The sequence below is a fragment of the Centruroides vittatus genome, unplaced genomic scaffold (genome assembly GCF_030686945.1).
Source record: "Centruroides vittatus isolate TY-2023 unplaced genomic scaffold, ASM3068694v2 contig_3153, whole genome shotgun sequence".
In the NCBI taxonomy this organism is placed as follows: Eukaryota; Metazoa; Arthropoda; class Arachnida; order Scorpiones; family Buthidae; genus Centruroides; species Centruroides vittatus.
Window position 1 is genome coordinate 56,382 of NW_027122030.1, and position 15,714 is coordinate 72,095.

The 15,714-nt window shown below is 31.0% G+C and overlaps 1 protein-coding gene across 1 annotated transcript in view; it reads left to right on the top strand.

Annotated features, from left to right (window-relative positions):
* Positions 1-15,714, top strand: part of qin — a 120,005-nt gene that overhangs the window by 27,816 nt on the left and 76,475 nt on the right. The window contains exons 7-11 of the mRNA XM_067268093.1: positions 765-918; positions 986-1,066; positions 6,887-6,987; positions 12,089-12,155; positions 13,654-13,702. Of these exons, the coding sequence (XP_067124194.1) occupies positions 765-918; positions 986-1,066; positions 6,887-6,987; positions 12,089-12,155; positions 13,654-13,702 (452 nt within the window). The remainder of the gene's footprint in view (positions 1-764; positions 919-985; positions 1,067-6,886; positions 6,988-12,088; positions 12,156-13,653; positions 13,703-15,714) is intronic.

Below are 15,714 nucleotides of genomic sequence, written 5' to 3' on the forward strand. Positions count from 1 at the left end.
AAATATTCTTTGAGTACAATACGTCTGTCTTTACACAATATGTGTATTCTGTGAGATTTAATTATTACAAAAATTAATGACTGAATTCTTCTTGCAATGTATCAACTTTCAAAGAACTGTAATCAGTGGGTTTATCCTGGAATGATTTGTAATTAACTCTTCATCTTCAGCTTATGTTGTTGCTGAATTTCAAATAAAAGATTCTTTAAGAAATAAATGGAAAAATCAAAGTATGATAACTTATTTAATATAGTTGTTTTATGAATCAAATTTTAAAGAATGGAAATTTGATACTGAAATTTTTTCATCTGTCAAAAACTTTATTCTGGCTTTAAAAATTGTAAGTTTATCTGTAGTATACATTTATGTAAACAATCATCAGTTATAAATATTTATATAGGCAAACTATATCTCTCATATCTTTTCTTACATGCTTATTATTTGGGTTGGATATGTAATTTCTATACTGTCTTGTATATTTTCGTACTATATCAAGTATTATAAACTTTCTCTTGTTTTTTTTTATTTTAATATAAAAAATTAATAAAATAGTTTCTTCATTTTCTGTTATTGTGTGTAATTCATTATTATATTTTTATTTTATTTATTCATGCTAATCAGTTATGGAATGCAGCAAAATTTTTTGTGAGTTTAGTAAATTTTTAATTCAATAATATTCAAAATATATAAGTTACACTCCATGGATTTTCATTCTTTATTTTATAAGTTTATTTCTATTCTATTTATTTCAAATTCTATTTTAGTTACAGAAGAAAAGTTCAGGAAGGATGTGCAGATCATGATCAAAGACCAATTGAATTTTTTTGTCAAGATGATAATGAACTCGCCTGTAGTTACTGTGTTGTTTTAAATGATTCTAAACATAAGGGTCATTCATTAATTTTATTATCTGAAAAGGTAGCTGAATTTATGATATTTGTATTTAAGTGGTTTTAAATATTTAAAAATTTTTATGTATTTATAGAATAAATCTTGCATGGATGATCTCAAATTAGGAATTGAAGAAGGAAAGAAAGTTCAGAGTAAATTACATAAAACAGAAAAGGTAAATAATAATTTTTTTCTTAAAATAATTTTGTAAAATTTATTTTACACATTAAAAATGAATAAAGGTGCTCACATGCAGTGCATGAAGAAAAAAACAGCAAGTGTTTGGTAATCATTATCATTTGTCATGATACCACTAGGGAATCCAGTGAAAGTAGACACCAATCCAACTTTTTCAGCATTTGCAATATTGCCATGCACTTCTAACAGTAGTATCTGTTGATTCAAGCTAGTAATATTGATTCATTGCATATAATTTAATTTTTTTTTTAATTAATACACATGATCTTTTAATGTGGTGGAAGATTTGAAAGTAGAACATGACATGAAAATGTAGAAAGAGTTAATAAAGATTATTAATTGCTTAAATTTTGTTCTTTTTTTATTGAAAGGAGAAATTAATTTAAAAATTTGGCAATTAAACAATCATGGAAAAAGTCTTCGTTTATCTTGGAAATCTACATTACTTTTTACTCATGCACTGTAGAAAATGAAAAAGTGGCTTGCTGCAAGTGTATGCTCTTCTGCAGGTGTTATTGCAGTTTTGATTGCCAAATTTGCTTTTATGTCTCATGCATCTGTGTTAACAAGTAAGTTATAATATAATTTAATGAAGAAAAAACTGATATAAACCAACAAAACTGTTTAATGAAAAATCAAACACTTCTGATCAGTTTTAGTAATCAGATTCAAGTTTACAATCACTTCAGCTTAAACAGTAAATTCGAAAACATTTCAAACACTGAGTGTGTATGTACAGTACAGTATAATATATAACACACATACAGAAATTTAACTGATTGAACAAAAGTACTAAAAAGTAGAAATAAGTTAAACACACAACATTACAACCCAATACATTATAAACTGCAATCCAATTAATGACATATATTATCAGGCTAGAAATTGGCTATCATAATAATAAATTATGTCTCTCTCTAGTACCAAATTGTTTCATAATTTATTAGTATTATAGCCAATTTCTACCTGATAACATACAGCATTAGTTGGATTGTAGTTTAGAAACAAGTTATATAAATATTGTAATAAATCAAATATAAACATTAAAAATATAAATTTGTAAATTATTAAAATTCTTATTCTGAATTAATTTCTTTTATCAAATATCCTAAAAGGTTTTAATCTAGGGGCATCTTATTTGCACTCTAAATATTGATAATTACAGGCAGTCCTCTACTTACGAACATTCAAAGTTACGAACAAAGCCGACAAATGGCGGGTTAAAGTGCAGTTAGTTATTTTTTATGTATAGTCAAGTTTAATTTTGAAGTTTAATACATTAAAACATTTACAGTACATACATATGTACATTTGTAGTTGTTTTAAATGAGTAATTTTAATAAATAATGTACTATACAGTACATGTGATTAATTTGAATTTATACTTCCCTTTAACAATCTTAATTCAACATTATTCAAGTAGCCTAAACACTACATAATTGTAAAAACAACGATTTATTTGAGTTTTTTGCCAAACATCGAGTTATGAACTTTTCAACTTGTGAACGACCGCTACGAACGGATTAAGTTCGTAAATAGAGGACTTACTCTACTACATTTGTTACAAGAACCAGTTTGGGAATAATTTGATGTATAATTTTTAATACAAGTTTTATTAACTTTTTGTGCAAAAAAGATATTTAAAAAGATTACCCAATAAATCTTTCTAAACATTTACTACTTTTTGTTTTTAATTTCCAATCATAAATAATGAATTTTCTTATATGTTTACTTCTATAACTATTTATACATTTATATAAAAAACGTGAGCCATTACCTGACACCTTTGTTGTTTAAACACCCCAATGATAGGTTCAAAAATAGGGTTACTCACTGCTCTTATGTTTGTCAGGATGACTTGAGAGAATGGAGCTGTAAGGAGGTAGTAGTGGCAGACGCAGAGATGTAGACAAATGTACAGAAATAATTGCATTTATTTTAAAAGAAAAATTCTTAAAATTATATGTAGCAACACTTGAAATGGATGGGACTCCCAGCAAGAGTTGATGATACTGGTGTTTCAATGAAGAATTGTTCAACAGGTGAAGTCTGGGAGTGGAGATGGTGAATCCCCACATGTTGGATGAGTATGAAAGGGACAGTTGTCCTCCCAATGATGGCAAATCGAGGACAGGAAGCTTGATCTGGGAAACGTGGATTACCCAGTGGAGATGGAGGATCTTTTAAGGTCAGATTGGTGACATGGCAGTGGTACATGGTGGCGACCAACACACACACTCAATGATAGATCAACAATTCAAACGTCAACTTCAGCAATGTCAATGGCGACTTCTAGACACTGGCAATTAGTCACAACCTATGATAATCAGTGGTGACTTTCAACCTGCGATGGCAGTGACTCATGTTTTGTCTTTGGGGGTCAATCCCCTTTATATGATTTGGACCCAAAATCCATGATTTGGATTGGTCAAGATTCAACTCTTCCTATTGCACTCATTAGCTCCTATTTGTTGCTGAGGGCCAAGGTCAGGTTGGAGGGGATGGGTGTCTCCCTTATTCCCATGCTGGGGATATTACTTTCTCCAGTGTTCCCTTACAAATCCCTGGAGAAATAGCCTGTAATTAGTGAACTCTCTCAGATGAGGACCGTAATTAGGGAAGGGAGGTGTTTTCTCTCTAAAAAGTCAGGACATCTGGACCAAGTATCTAATTGTTGCATAAAATGCTTTTCTCATCTTTCTTTTGTATATTTCAGCTGCAAATTGCATGTTTTATGCAAATTGCACTCTCCTAGCTTAATCTCTCTCATCATCTCTCCCATTTCAAGTTTGACAAAATACATGATCTTTGAAAACACAATTGTAAAGTTAATGAAAAAAGAAAGACAAAAACGTAAACAAGTGAGAGGGGGTTTCGGACCTCGCACTAAATATGACAAAGATAAAATCATTTTATCCATCACTTCAAAGTTTTTGTCATGAAGGATTCCCTAAAAGATTCTGTCATATTTAACAATCATTTTATTTTGTCATTTATAAATTTGCACCAGATTGACTTAAACAATACAATTTTATTTATCTTATATTATTCTCTCATTCCCAAAATTTTTTGACATTTCATAAAAGTACAAAGAAAATTATTGAAAATTGGTTTTGAGATGAAAATACTGAATTTGTTAATTTAAGCATTTTCCCAGTAGCAACTTATTACTATAAATTTAGAAGATAATTTTCCATTAAGTGATGATTTTTCTTACAGGAATAGTATAGCAAATAATTCAAGACAACAATATATTTTCTGTTATCATATTGCACAAAATGTAGCTGAAAAATTCACTAGGTACAACTGACAAAGATATTGATAAAAATATTAATTTATTTATATTACTAAACATTTACAGAACCTGGGATATTTTATCTACTTTTTAATAAATTGATCATTGTTACTGTTAAGTAATTGTCATCACACTAATCATTACCTCCATAATAATATCTATGAAGTATGTTTGTTTATCTGATAAAGTTATCAACCTTTTAACTTTAAAAATATAGTTCAACAAGATTATGAATGTTGCAATAATTGCAATAATGATCAATATCCTTTCATCAAATATTTAAATTAGGAAGAACTTATCTTGATTGATATGCCCTACAAGGACTTTTTTTATTCAGTTTATTTCACTCTCAAATGCCTTCCTTGTTTATTTACTAATCTTTAGCCTCATTGCTTCCTGATACAAGATTTTAATGATTAATTAGCCAGAGTTAACGTAGTCAACCATCATTTAAATACTCTGGAAACCTAAAATGTACTCATTAAAATTAATGTTAAAATTTAAACTTAAAAAAGACTTCCTTTTACAGTTTTAATACTGCAGTTTTCTTTGATTATAATTTAATGAAACTTATCTGAAGGAAAGTTAAATTTACTCTATCTTTGTTGTTTTTTAGTTTATTTTACAGAATTATTGGCTAGTGAAGTCTCTAGATCTCTTGATTATGGAGTCATGATAACAATTATCAGATTAAATTCAGTTAGAATTTAATCTGAAAAACAAATTGACAATGATACGTAACATTACACATGAATTGTATTGTTCAAACTATTGAGTATGTTATAATGCCAGTGAGTGTAAAGGAAAAGTTATAGTAATGCTGATTATTGCAATTATTATAGTGTAGCCATTTATTCAAATAGTAATATAGATTGCATCATTATGATAAATACCAATAGAAGTATTTAGAATTATTAACTTTTTGTCATTGAATGGCTTTTTGCACTTTAAATTATTAACATTTAATTCTGTAGTAACATATATTTTTTAATGAAAATTAGCTATTCAAATATGATTTCTGTTTGATTTGTTTATGCTTTTGACTTTTTATTTAAGTCAATGTAGCTATTTGATTATTATTTTTTATTTTATAATAATTAAAAATCGATTTTAAATTACTTTTATATTTTAATCAACAATGATGTATTGTTTTCAACACAATTTTTTGGAACTTATGTTCTTACCAGTGGCTGAATGGATAAAATTACTCAGCCACAGTTGATTATGGATTTGTGCCTGACCAGCAGGTGGGCCATAAGGAGTTTTTAGGTTTCTCTAACACATAAATAGGAACCAGTTTTTTATAGAAAGTACTCCTGAGAGGTTTTCTCTCTTTGCAGATTGCTCATGTGTTGTGTTGCTGTATTCCATCAAACCCAAACCTTTTGAAACTAATTTCATGATTTTAACTATAATAATTATTATTATTAAATGTCTCATTTAGTCATTATGTAGCATTTTAAATTATCAATTAACGTTAGTTAATTTTATTGTATGTAAATAATGTATATGTTATGGACAAAATGATTAATCGGGCATTATGAATAATGACCAAAAAGGGTGCGCAGTGTGATAAATATTATCACACTGCATCATTATGAATACTGCTATCACCTAGTTGGGCAAAAGGATGATAATATGTGAAGAGTCATCATCCAACATATGCTAGCCAATCGGCACTCTGAGTTACCGATTGTATTGCGTTGAGTGCATATCGCGTTTAGTACTGAATTTTAAATTGTGCGACATTAATTAATTTGATTAAAAAAACTCCACTTATTTCATTTAGAAATATTTATTTTTTGTGAATTATTTCAAAGTATTTTAAAAAGAACATGTAATCTTTTAAAACTAAGTACTATTAACTATTGTAATTAAATGGTAAAATTTTACCTATGTGCATCATCATGGTGGTGGTCGCAACTGTTTGTGCTCCTGACAAATTCCTCCCGGAGGGGAGCCACCAGCAGGCTGCCAATTGTTTAATGTCACTAGATATTGATACATACTAGTTATTGATATGTGTGTTCAAGAACTACCGTGAATAAATAACTAGTGATGTTAAACAATCAGTGGCCTGTTGGCGGCTTCCATACAGGAGGAATCCGTCGAAGGTTACAAATGGTCGCGACCACCGCCAAATTTGGTACTAAATGCAATACACATGCGCAACTCAGATATGAGTGCTGATTGGCTAGCATATTTTGGGTGATCACTCCTCAATGTATTATTATCACTTTGCCTGACTAGATGATAGCAGTATTCATAATGACCAGTCAATTTGATAAATTATTGAAATTTATTACAATGCCCAATTTTGTTGGTTATTATTCATAATTCCTGTATTAATCACTTTGTCCATAACATATACATGCATTTAAGTAAGTTTGGAAATATTAATGTTTTTCTAAATGTTTAAAAAGCTTTGAATTTTAACATTCAAGATTTAAAAAATTGTTTTGTTATAGAACAAATTTATCATTTAATATTATATATTTTTAGTATATAGCAAGACTATTACCAGAAAGTAACACTGTTTCAAACAAATTATTGAATCAAGTATATGAACAATTCCACATGTTGCACTCTCTCTTACAATTAAGGTAAGAATTTATTGTTAATTTACATAACTTTTTTATTAAATTTTTTAAAAACTTTTTTATATTTAACATTTACTATTATGGAGAGAGGCATACATTAGATCTTAGTGCAGCACCTGAAAGGATAAGAACACTCCATAGCCAGAGCGAATATTTTTGTGTACTCAGAGATTTCTTTTTTAATCTGTACCCTTGGCACAGTCTCATCACCAAGAGATCTTGGAACTAATGCACATTTTATGTTTTACATTTATTTTTCAAATTTAACAATCGTGTTTATCGCCAGTACTGAGGGGTTCCAATGGGTAGCCCCCTTTCAGGGGACTTATGCAAGTAGGTGGTTTGTAGTTTGGAATCTAAAGTTTTGCAGAAATTTAAACATAACATTATACTTTACAAATGTTATGTTGATGATGTATTAATTACCTGGAATGCTAAACCAAATATTAATGAGATCCTACAGGCTTCTAATGACAATGGTATAGTTTAACATTAAAATTAGATGAAGAAAGCCTTATGAAAGCTCATTTCTTGGACCTCAATATCATTTTTTTCAAGGACAAGTGCTTATGCAAATTTATTGAAAACCAAGCAACCCATCCTTTTTCATCTCTTTCAATTCTAGTAATCCACCTTTCTATAAAATAGTTGTGTTTAAGATACTGGTTCAAAGGGCCTACACACACTGGTCTAATGTTATGCACACAATTAAGGAGATAGAGCAGGTTAAAGAATTAGTGAAAGCTCACGGCTATAGCAAAAATCTGATAGCTAGGTTAGTTAAAACACGCAGGACAACAGTACTGTATCACAGCTTAATAAGGATACACAGTATTCTAAGCTTTTACCTCGGAAATATATAGCTGTGGACTATGACCCAAGGCTGACTTTCACATATAAAACGTTAGCAAGACACATGAATGCCAGAACAACTTGTGAGCTGAGCCAGGATGATATACACATAAAGTAAAATCTGTTCACCACTTACGGACCCTGTCATTTACAGTTACTCGGAAGTACAGGATGGCTTCCGTAGAGATTATATTTTAATTAAACAGGAATCTGCTAAGATCTCCTGCAACAAGGATGTGTTAGAGCCCCTGTGAGTTTGTTTTTCCTAATACCAGTTAACCTTAGAATTTAGCGGGTTAACGCGCTTAAATCCTCGCGGAATAACGAGGAGGAGGGACGTGAGTAAGTTTGGAAGGACTTACTAAAATATGAGTCAGAGAAAATCATATCAACAAAAGAAAACAAAATTTATTAAAATAATTAAAAATAAGATAAGATACATCTTGAATTCCATTTCTATCTTAAATTCTAAATCTAAACGCACGAGAGAGAGAGTTTACAATAATTTCCGGGTAAGATATAATACCTTGTAAATTCATGGGTTTGACTTGAATTATAAACGTTTCTTCATGAGGAAAGTTCATTTAAAAGTTCTAAATTCATTCTTCTCTTGGCACACAAAATAAGTCACAAATATAATCTTCTTAACTATTCATTTGTAGAACCCAAATTGGCTTTCTCTAGCAACAGAAGTTTTCAGCGAACTCCTATCTACTCATGTGAGACCCTTTTTCTCGATGTGTCTTACAACGAGGACTTCTAGAGAACTCCTCGAATTTGGAGCAAATTTCAATATTATTCTTGTGTTTTGCCCAATCAAAACAAGGGATTTTTCTTACGTAAACAGGAAAGTTAGTGGTAAAATCTGGAGAAACAAAGCCTCCGATGACATCAAACTTGGCAGATGACAGGGCTGATAACAACTGTCAGGTTTCTGTTTTAACAGAAAGGGGGGGCAGTTTCCTCCTTTTCACAAGAATCAATTATTTTATTCAATTAGATTTTCAAATTTTCAAATGATATTCATGTTCAGATAGTACAATTAAATCCACATAGGATAATATAAAACAAAAGGTGTTTCTTAAAATAAACACTTAGTAAACTTAGGTTTAATGATGGTGAGGGGGTAGTAGTCTCTTGTTGATAACCCTATGTGGCAAGAGAACAACATTGGTTCGACTTAATAAACTTTTGTTAATAACATGTGTAATTATTTTAATGTTTATTTATTTTAATATTTTCATTTTAAAAATATGTAAATTATTTGTTTTTTGAATTTTGTAAAAAATTCAAAAATTCAATTTTAAAAATATCTGTTATAGTTCTACCATTAGAACTCAGTTCTTTTCTTTAATTTGTACTTTAATACATTTTTAACCTGAGGGAGACCTCTGAACAGGGTTGAAAACATTTGTTTCAATTAAACTAGTGCTGGAAAAGTGTGTAAGATGTAGTATATTTGTTTCCAGTTTTCTACAAGTGTTTTATGATGTATGAATTAAATACACACTCACTTCGTTTAACCTTAATATGCAGTACTTCTTGATCGTCCAAACGAACGTTTTCGTCCTCTCCGAGGACTGCCTCAGGTTATTCGAACAAAAGAATACATTAGAGCAGGATTCCAATTTTTTGAATTAATTTCTCGAGGAACTTTCAAAATATTCGAATATAATTTGACTATACGCGTGCGCTATGACGCGTTGCCTTTTTCGTATTCGTCACACACGTAATGCCACGCGTGCGACAGAGTGTTGCCGTCTTTGGTGTTTATGCATTTTCCAGTGCGTCCGGCCCTGTATATTTCTAGGGCCTCTAGGGCCCTGATGTCATCCGTTTGCAATGCTGAGTTTATCAATCTGGCGTTGTTCAGGTCAGCGTGTATTTCCGGATCTGTGGCGTAGGTTGATAAGGCGGTGGTACACCGTTGATGGCTTATATCATACCTATGTTCTTTGACCCTTTGTTGTATTGATCTTTTCGTGGAGCCGATTCTAATTGTCAAGGACCCCACAGAACTAATAGACATATTAAGGCAAACGCAGCTTACAGATGGGGCACTCTTCACTGTGTTAGATTTTGTCTCATTATACCCATCGATAAAGTTGGAACCATGTTTCTGCGCTCTGAGAGATCTCCTGTTGGCCAAATGCAGAACATCAACACATCGTAAGCAAGCCCTCGAGCTAGCCCATCTCATGTGTTATAATTCCATATTCCAGTTCAACAACAGAGCCTATATACAGAAACGTGGGGTACCCATGGGCAGCCCGCTATCAGGCAATCTGTGTGAATTAGTTCTACGTAAACTAGAAGAAACCATCATTCCGCAATATAGCGCTAACATAGTTTTATATAAAAGATATGTGGACGATGTATTCATAGTATGGAAAAAGAACACGAACATCATCGATTTTGTAAATCACATGAACAACAATCCGTACGGGTTAACCCTAAAAATTGACCAAACCTCTAGCAACAATGTCCACTTCTTGGATATAGATATCAAACTAAATGGAAGAGAAATTGAAACTGGTATATACTATAAACCTGGCTACATTCCATGGTTTATTCCAGCAAAATCAGCCGACCCATACACGTATAAAATTGCAGCCTTCCGGGCTTTGGTTAGAAGGGCATATACACACCCTTCCAAGATGAGAGATACTAAGAGGGAGCTACGGAGGATAGAGCGCATCGCGATAGCACATGGATACGAGAAAAATCTAATACGAAAGCTAGCAGGAACCTATGCCAGACCAAGAGATACGCAAAATACACACTGTAATCGGTTGCAGGAACAGACCAGCCGATACGCAGTAGTCGAGTACAACCAGCGATTAAAGACCTTATACAAAGAAATCGCAACCAAAACGGGTACCAAGGTGGCATACAAAAGGTCACAAGATGTTTACAAATTGTTACGCAACACCAAAGACAAATTGAACCCTCTTAGAGCACCGGGGGTATACAGTATCCCAGTAAGAGATGACAGAGTAGGGCAAGAACTGGTATACATCGGCTCCACGAAAAGATCAATACAACAAAGGGTCAAAGAACATAGGTATGATATAAGCCATCAACGGTGTACCACCGCCTTATCAACCTACGCCACAGATCCGGAAATACACGCTGACCTGAACAACGCCAGATTGATAAACTCAGCATTGCAAACGGATGACATCAGGGCCCTAGAGGCCCTAGAAATATACAGGGCCGGACGCACTGGAAAATGCATAAACACCAAAGACGGCAACACTCTGTCGCACGCGTGGCGTTACGTGTGTGACGAATACGAAAAAGGCAACGCGTCATAGCGCACGCGTATAGTCAAATTATATTCGAATATTTTGAAAGTTCCTCGAGAAATTAATTCAAAAAATTGGAATCCTGCTCTAATGTATTCTTTTGTTCGAATAACCTGAGGCAGTCCTCGGAGAGGACGAAAACGTTCGTTTGGACGATCAAGAAGTATCGGATATTAAGGTTAAACGAAATGAGTGTGTATTAAGTTAACCGGTATTTAAATCAAGTAGATGTGGTATGAATTAAATTTTGTCTGTTATTAAGTTGAAAGTCCATTAAATCAAGAATCTACTATAATATTGTAGCATTAGAAATTGTTGGGCTGCAAATTTCAAATTGTAGACATATACATTTCTACTGTTGTCTATCTGTCCTTTGTTAGCATTGTAAATGGAGTTAGTTAGATGAAAATTGATAATGGATATGGAAATCTTAAGGGCTGGATGCCCTAACTGGGCATCCAGCCCTTGATATATGATGAACTTCTGGTCTGGACTAGAAATTAATTATTATTTTTTAAAATTAAAAGTTGATTAAAAATTGCAGCCCTGTGATGATGCTTTTAGCCCATAATTTATGAGCAGCACCATACTATTGTGTTGTCATAAATTAATTGTAAAAGTACTGATACTGTACTATTCAGTTCTATACACTATACTATTCAGTGACATCTTTATAGTAACTGATTTTAGAAATAAAAAGCCAAACTAGAAAATAATGATTCTGATAATATAAAAGCTTTTAAAAATAGTGATATTTTTAGGTACTTTACAGAATATAATGATTTTGCCCCATCTTTAAGAGCATGCTCTTATACTGAGATATAAGAACATTCTCACATATATGTAGAAATACACAGATAGTTAGAAATTTTTTTGGTATCTTTTAAATTAATAATTTATGAGGATTTTACTAAGTGAAATTTTAATTGTTTTTTTTTTTCTAGGGAGATTGAACTGATATCACAACTTGAAGAAATTTCCAATCAAAACTTAGAGAAATTAGAATACATGGTAATTATTCATATTTAATTTGTAAATTGTATGTAAATTTTGTTAATTTAGTCAGTTGGATAACATGTAGCATGAGGATATCATGGAAGCACAGCTAAGTAAGTCAGTTTGCCAAAAAAAATTCCACAAAAATTAGTAGATATGGAAAATTTATATAAACAGCAACTCCACAAATCTGATTTTTGATTAAATTCAGCAAATAGTCTAGCTTTAATTACCACTATTACATGTAATCATTCTGCTTAAAGATAATACTGCTTAAACCAACAAGCAAATAGCACTAGATGAATTATAAGTAATAATATAATTAAGAAATCTTCAAGTTATACATTTTTTAAAAGTGTTTTAACATTTCATTTCAATGTCAGTCAATAAAACCAGAATTTCCATTAATTGTAATTTCTGCTTAATGTTATCAGTATGATGATGATGATAGTAGAGAGGTTGCGGCTGAAGTTTTCATCTCTAAAACGTGAATGTCGAACATTGAGCACCATCATCTTGTAAGCCTAGAGTATGGCAGATAGAAGTTTGGCTTAAACGTCTGCATTTTTCTGTGTTTTGGGTTAAAATTATGATGTATTTTATTAAAATAATGATTATTTAAGCATTTATGAAGAACATTGTAAAGAAACAGACAATTTTAATCCAGAAATTATTTAATTATTGAAGTTTTTTGCAAGTGATGTGACGTGCCTCTAGAATTTTTATATATTTGTGTTCATAATAGCTTATCATAATACTGTAGAAGTAGGTTTGTTCTTTCATGGCATCTTTTGCCATCAACAGCATAATACATTTGTAAATTTCTAAAAATAATTATCCAAGCTGCTTTCGGATTTATAGAAGTCACAACGTCCCTCAACAAAACAATGTTGTAAGGACATGCAAAATGCATTGGAATTTTTCTAATGTTATATTGTGTGGTAGGAGACACGACACTAATTAAAGTCAAAAATAATTATTTAGTTAATAATTATTTAGTGTTATTAAATATCTTCTAAATATTTTAAAATAGTTTAACTTGTTTATTCACTTTCGCTGGTAACCTTTGTCATTCTTAAATATTTCTGCCATTTTTGAACAATATCTCATGAGTCAGTGTGTCACGTGAACATGTGACACATGTTTTGCTTGGAGTTCAAACATCAAATGTGTATTTCTGCTTGCCATACAAGTTTAAAGTTTGAACTTCAGTCACAACCTCTCTAGTATTTTGGCAAATCTCAAAATTATTAGAATAAGTGGATTCTCTTATACTATTCTATTGAAGATTTAATTTTGCAGCTTCTAGAAAATTTTACACATGATAGTCTGTTCAATAATAAAACTTTTTAAAAAATATTCAATAAATGCAAAGAAACATAAATTGACAAAAAATAATGAGGAAAATTTATTTTAATGTAATTATTAAAAGAAAAATGAAAGAAAATGATGATTGAATTAATTTTTTATATGATAATTTTCTACAAGATAATTAATCATTTCATTTTTTTAGCATCAAACAATTTCTCAACATCATAAAGAATTATCATCAGTTTTACAAGGTAAAGATTCAGAACTACATTTTAATTATACAAATAAAGTATCAAATAATAATTGATAATTTTAATCTATTATCAATTTTTGATTATACAAAAAAATTTGTTTTCTGACTTTTAAATTTGAATTCTATTCACACACACACACGCACACACACATATATTATATTATATTATATTATATTATATTATATTATATTAACAGTAAGAAAGAATATGTTTGATACTTTATTATTATGCTGATAAATCTTTTAATTAAAGAATTAGTAAATAGTTTTAAGTTGTAAATGATAATAAATGACAAAAAAATTTATAAAAATTTTATGGCTTGATAAGGTCAAGGATTAGACAAGAAAAATATATACAGTAATACCCTGAATTTGCGCGATAGGTGGGACTGAGTGATAACCATGTAATTCAAATTCGCATAAGTCGGGGTATAACTTTACATATAAATACATACAAAATATTTTTAATTGGGGTTGGAGACTAAAGAAAACAATAATTTGGAAAAAAAATGTTTAATAAAATCTTAGATAATACATATGTATGACAAATTATACTATTAAAATTGTAAACCAAAGTTATTTTGATGTAGAAGGTTTCATAAAATCTAACAAATTCGTCTTGACGACTCAAATATTTTTTCCCTCCAGCAAAATTTCCTTGTAGCACGCTAATAATTTTTTTATTTCTCGTTTTGTAGAAGAAATGCACTTTGTTGGAGTCTATATTTTCTAAAACTTGTAACCCTTTTTCAATTAAACTGAGGCCTTCTGTCAAGTTTCCAACTGTCATTTGATCATTTGATTGAACTGGGTCTAAAGCAGGCATGTCAAACTCATATGATATTACGGGCCACATGATCTATTTTGTATAAGTTGAGGGCCGCATGTTTTCAATGTTCAAAAAATTAATAAAATACGATTTTTAGAATGATTATATTATGTATTTATTAGGCTCAATGTATAGTATATTATGCGTACATAGACATTTTATATTTCATATTATTTTTTAAACTTAAACTATAAATATTTTATATTTTTTATAAAAAACGAAAATAAAAGTTATAATAAGAAATAAACAAAATCACAGTTTAATATTACTTTTTAGAAGATATTTGACAACGTTTTTCACAAAGCAAGTTCCCATTTTTTTTGAAAATTACGATGTTTCTCTTCAATTGACCTTTTCTTACTCATTGTTCTTAAAGTTAGTCAAATTTGAAATACCTTTTTTCAAATTAAACAAAATGTTTATGACAACTATTTGACGTTGCATGAACTTACAAGGTTTACGAGATTTACAAATCACAAAAATTACGACGTTTACAAAGTAGATTCACACAAACAGTCAAAGTTCCAAAAGTCACTATTCCTGAACAGATCCGTCGAAAAGACACCTTGCGACGTATACTTCGGATACAGTTACTTGGAACACTTCTCCCATCACTCGTCACGGCAATAGTAGACGAAACACCTTATGGTAGAGCACACAAACGTCCGCCTTGAAGTTCCAGCAAAAACTTGACTTTTGCACCAAAACCTTTCCTTTTATATGGATTGTAGCAATCGCTGATGGACCAATCAGCGCGTAGCAGTCTTCCACGACGTCCGCTCTTGTACGATGTTCACTAGCCAATCATCGTTCGTAGATTCAAAGCCACAGCCATTATCCAACCGTCCTTTGTAGCGTAGACCAATTTGAATTGGTTGAACGAAATACGGAACAAACACACACAAAAAGGGCGGAAATCGTACAGTTCAAAAAAGTTCAAACTTTCCAACTTCAAGCGTCAAAGCTTGATATTTAAAAATTTTTAAAAAGTCTCGGCAGGCCGCGTGTTTGACATGCCTGGTCTAAAGGATCAAGTTTTGCCAATTTACAAATTTTCATTTTTGTATCAAAGTCTTTAATAATTTTATCTTTACATTCCAAAGATAAAGTTTTTCTTTTCTTGTTTGATGCAGAAGAATCAGTTTTACTTCGTTTGGATGACATAGTAGAGTCTCTCAAGT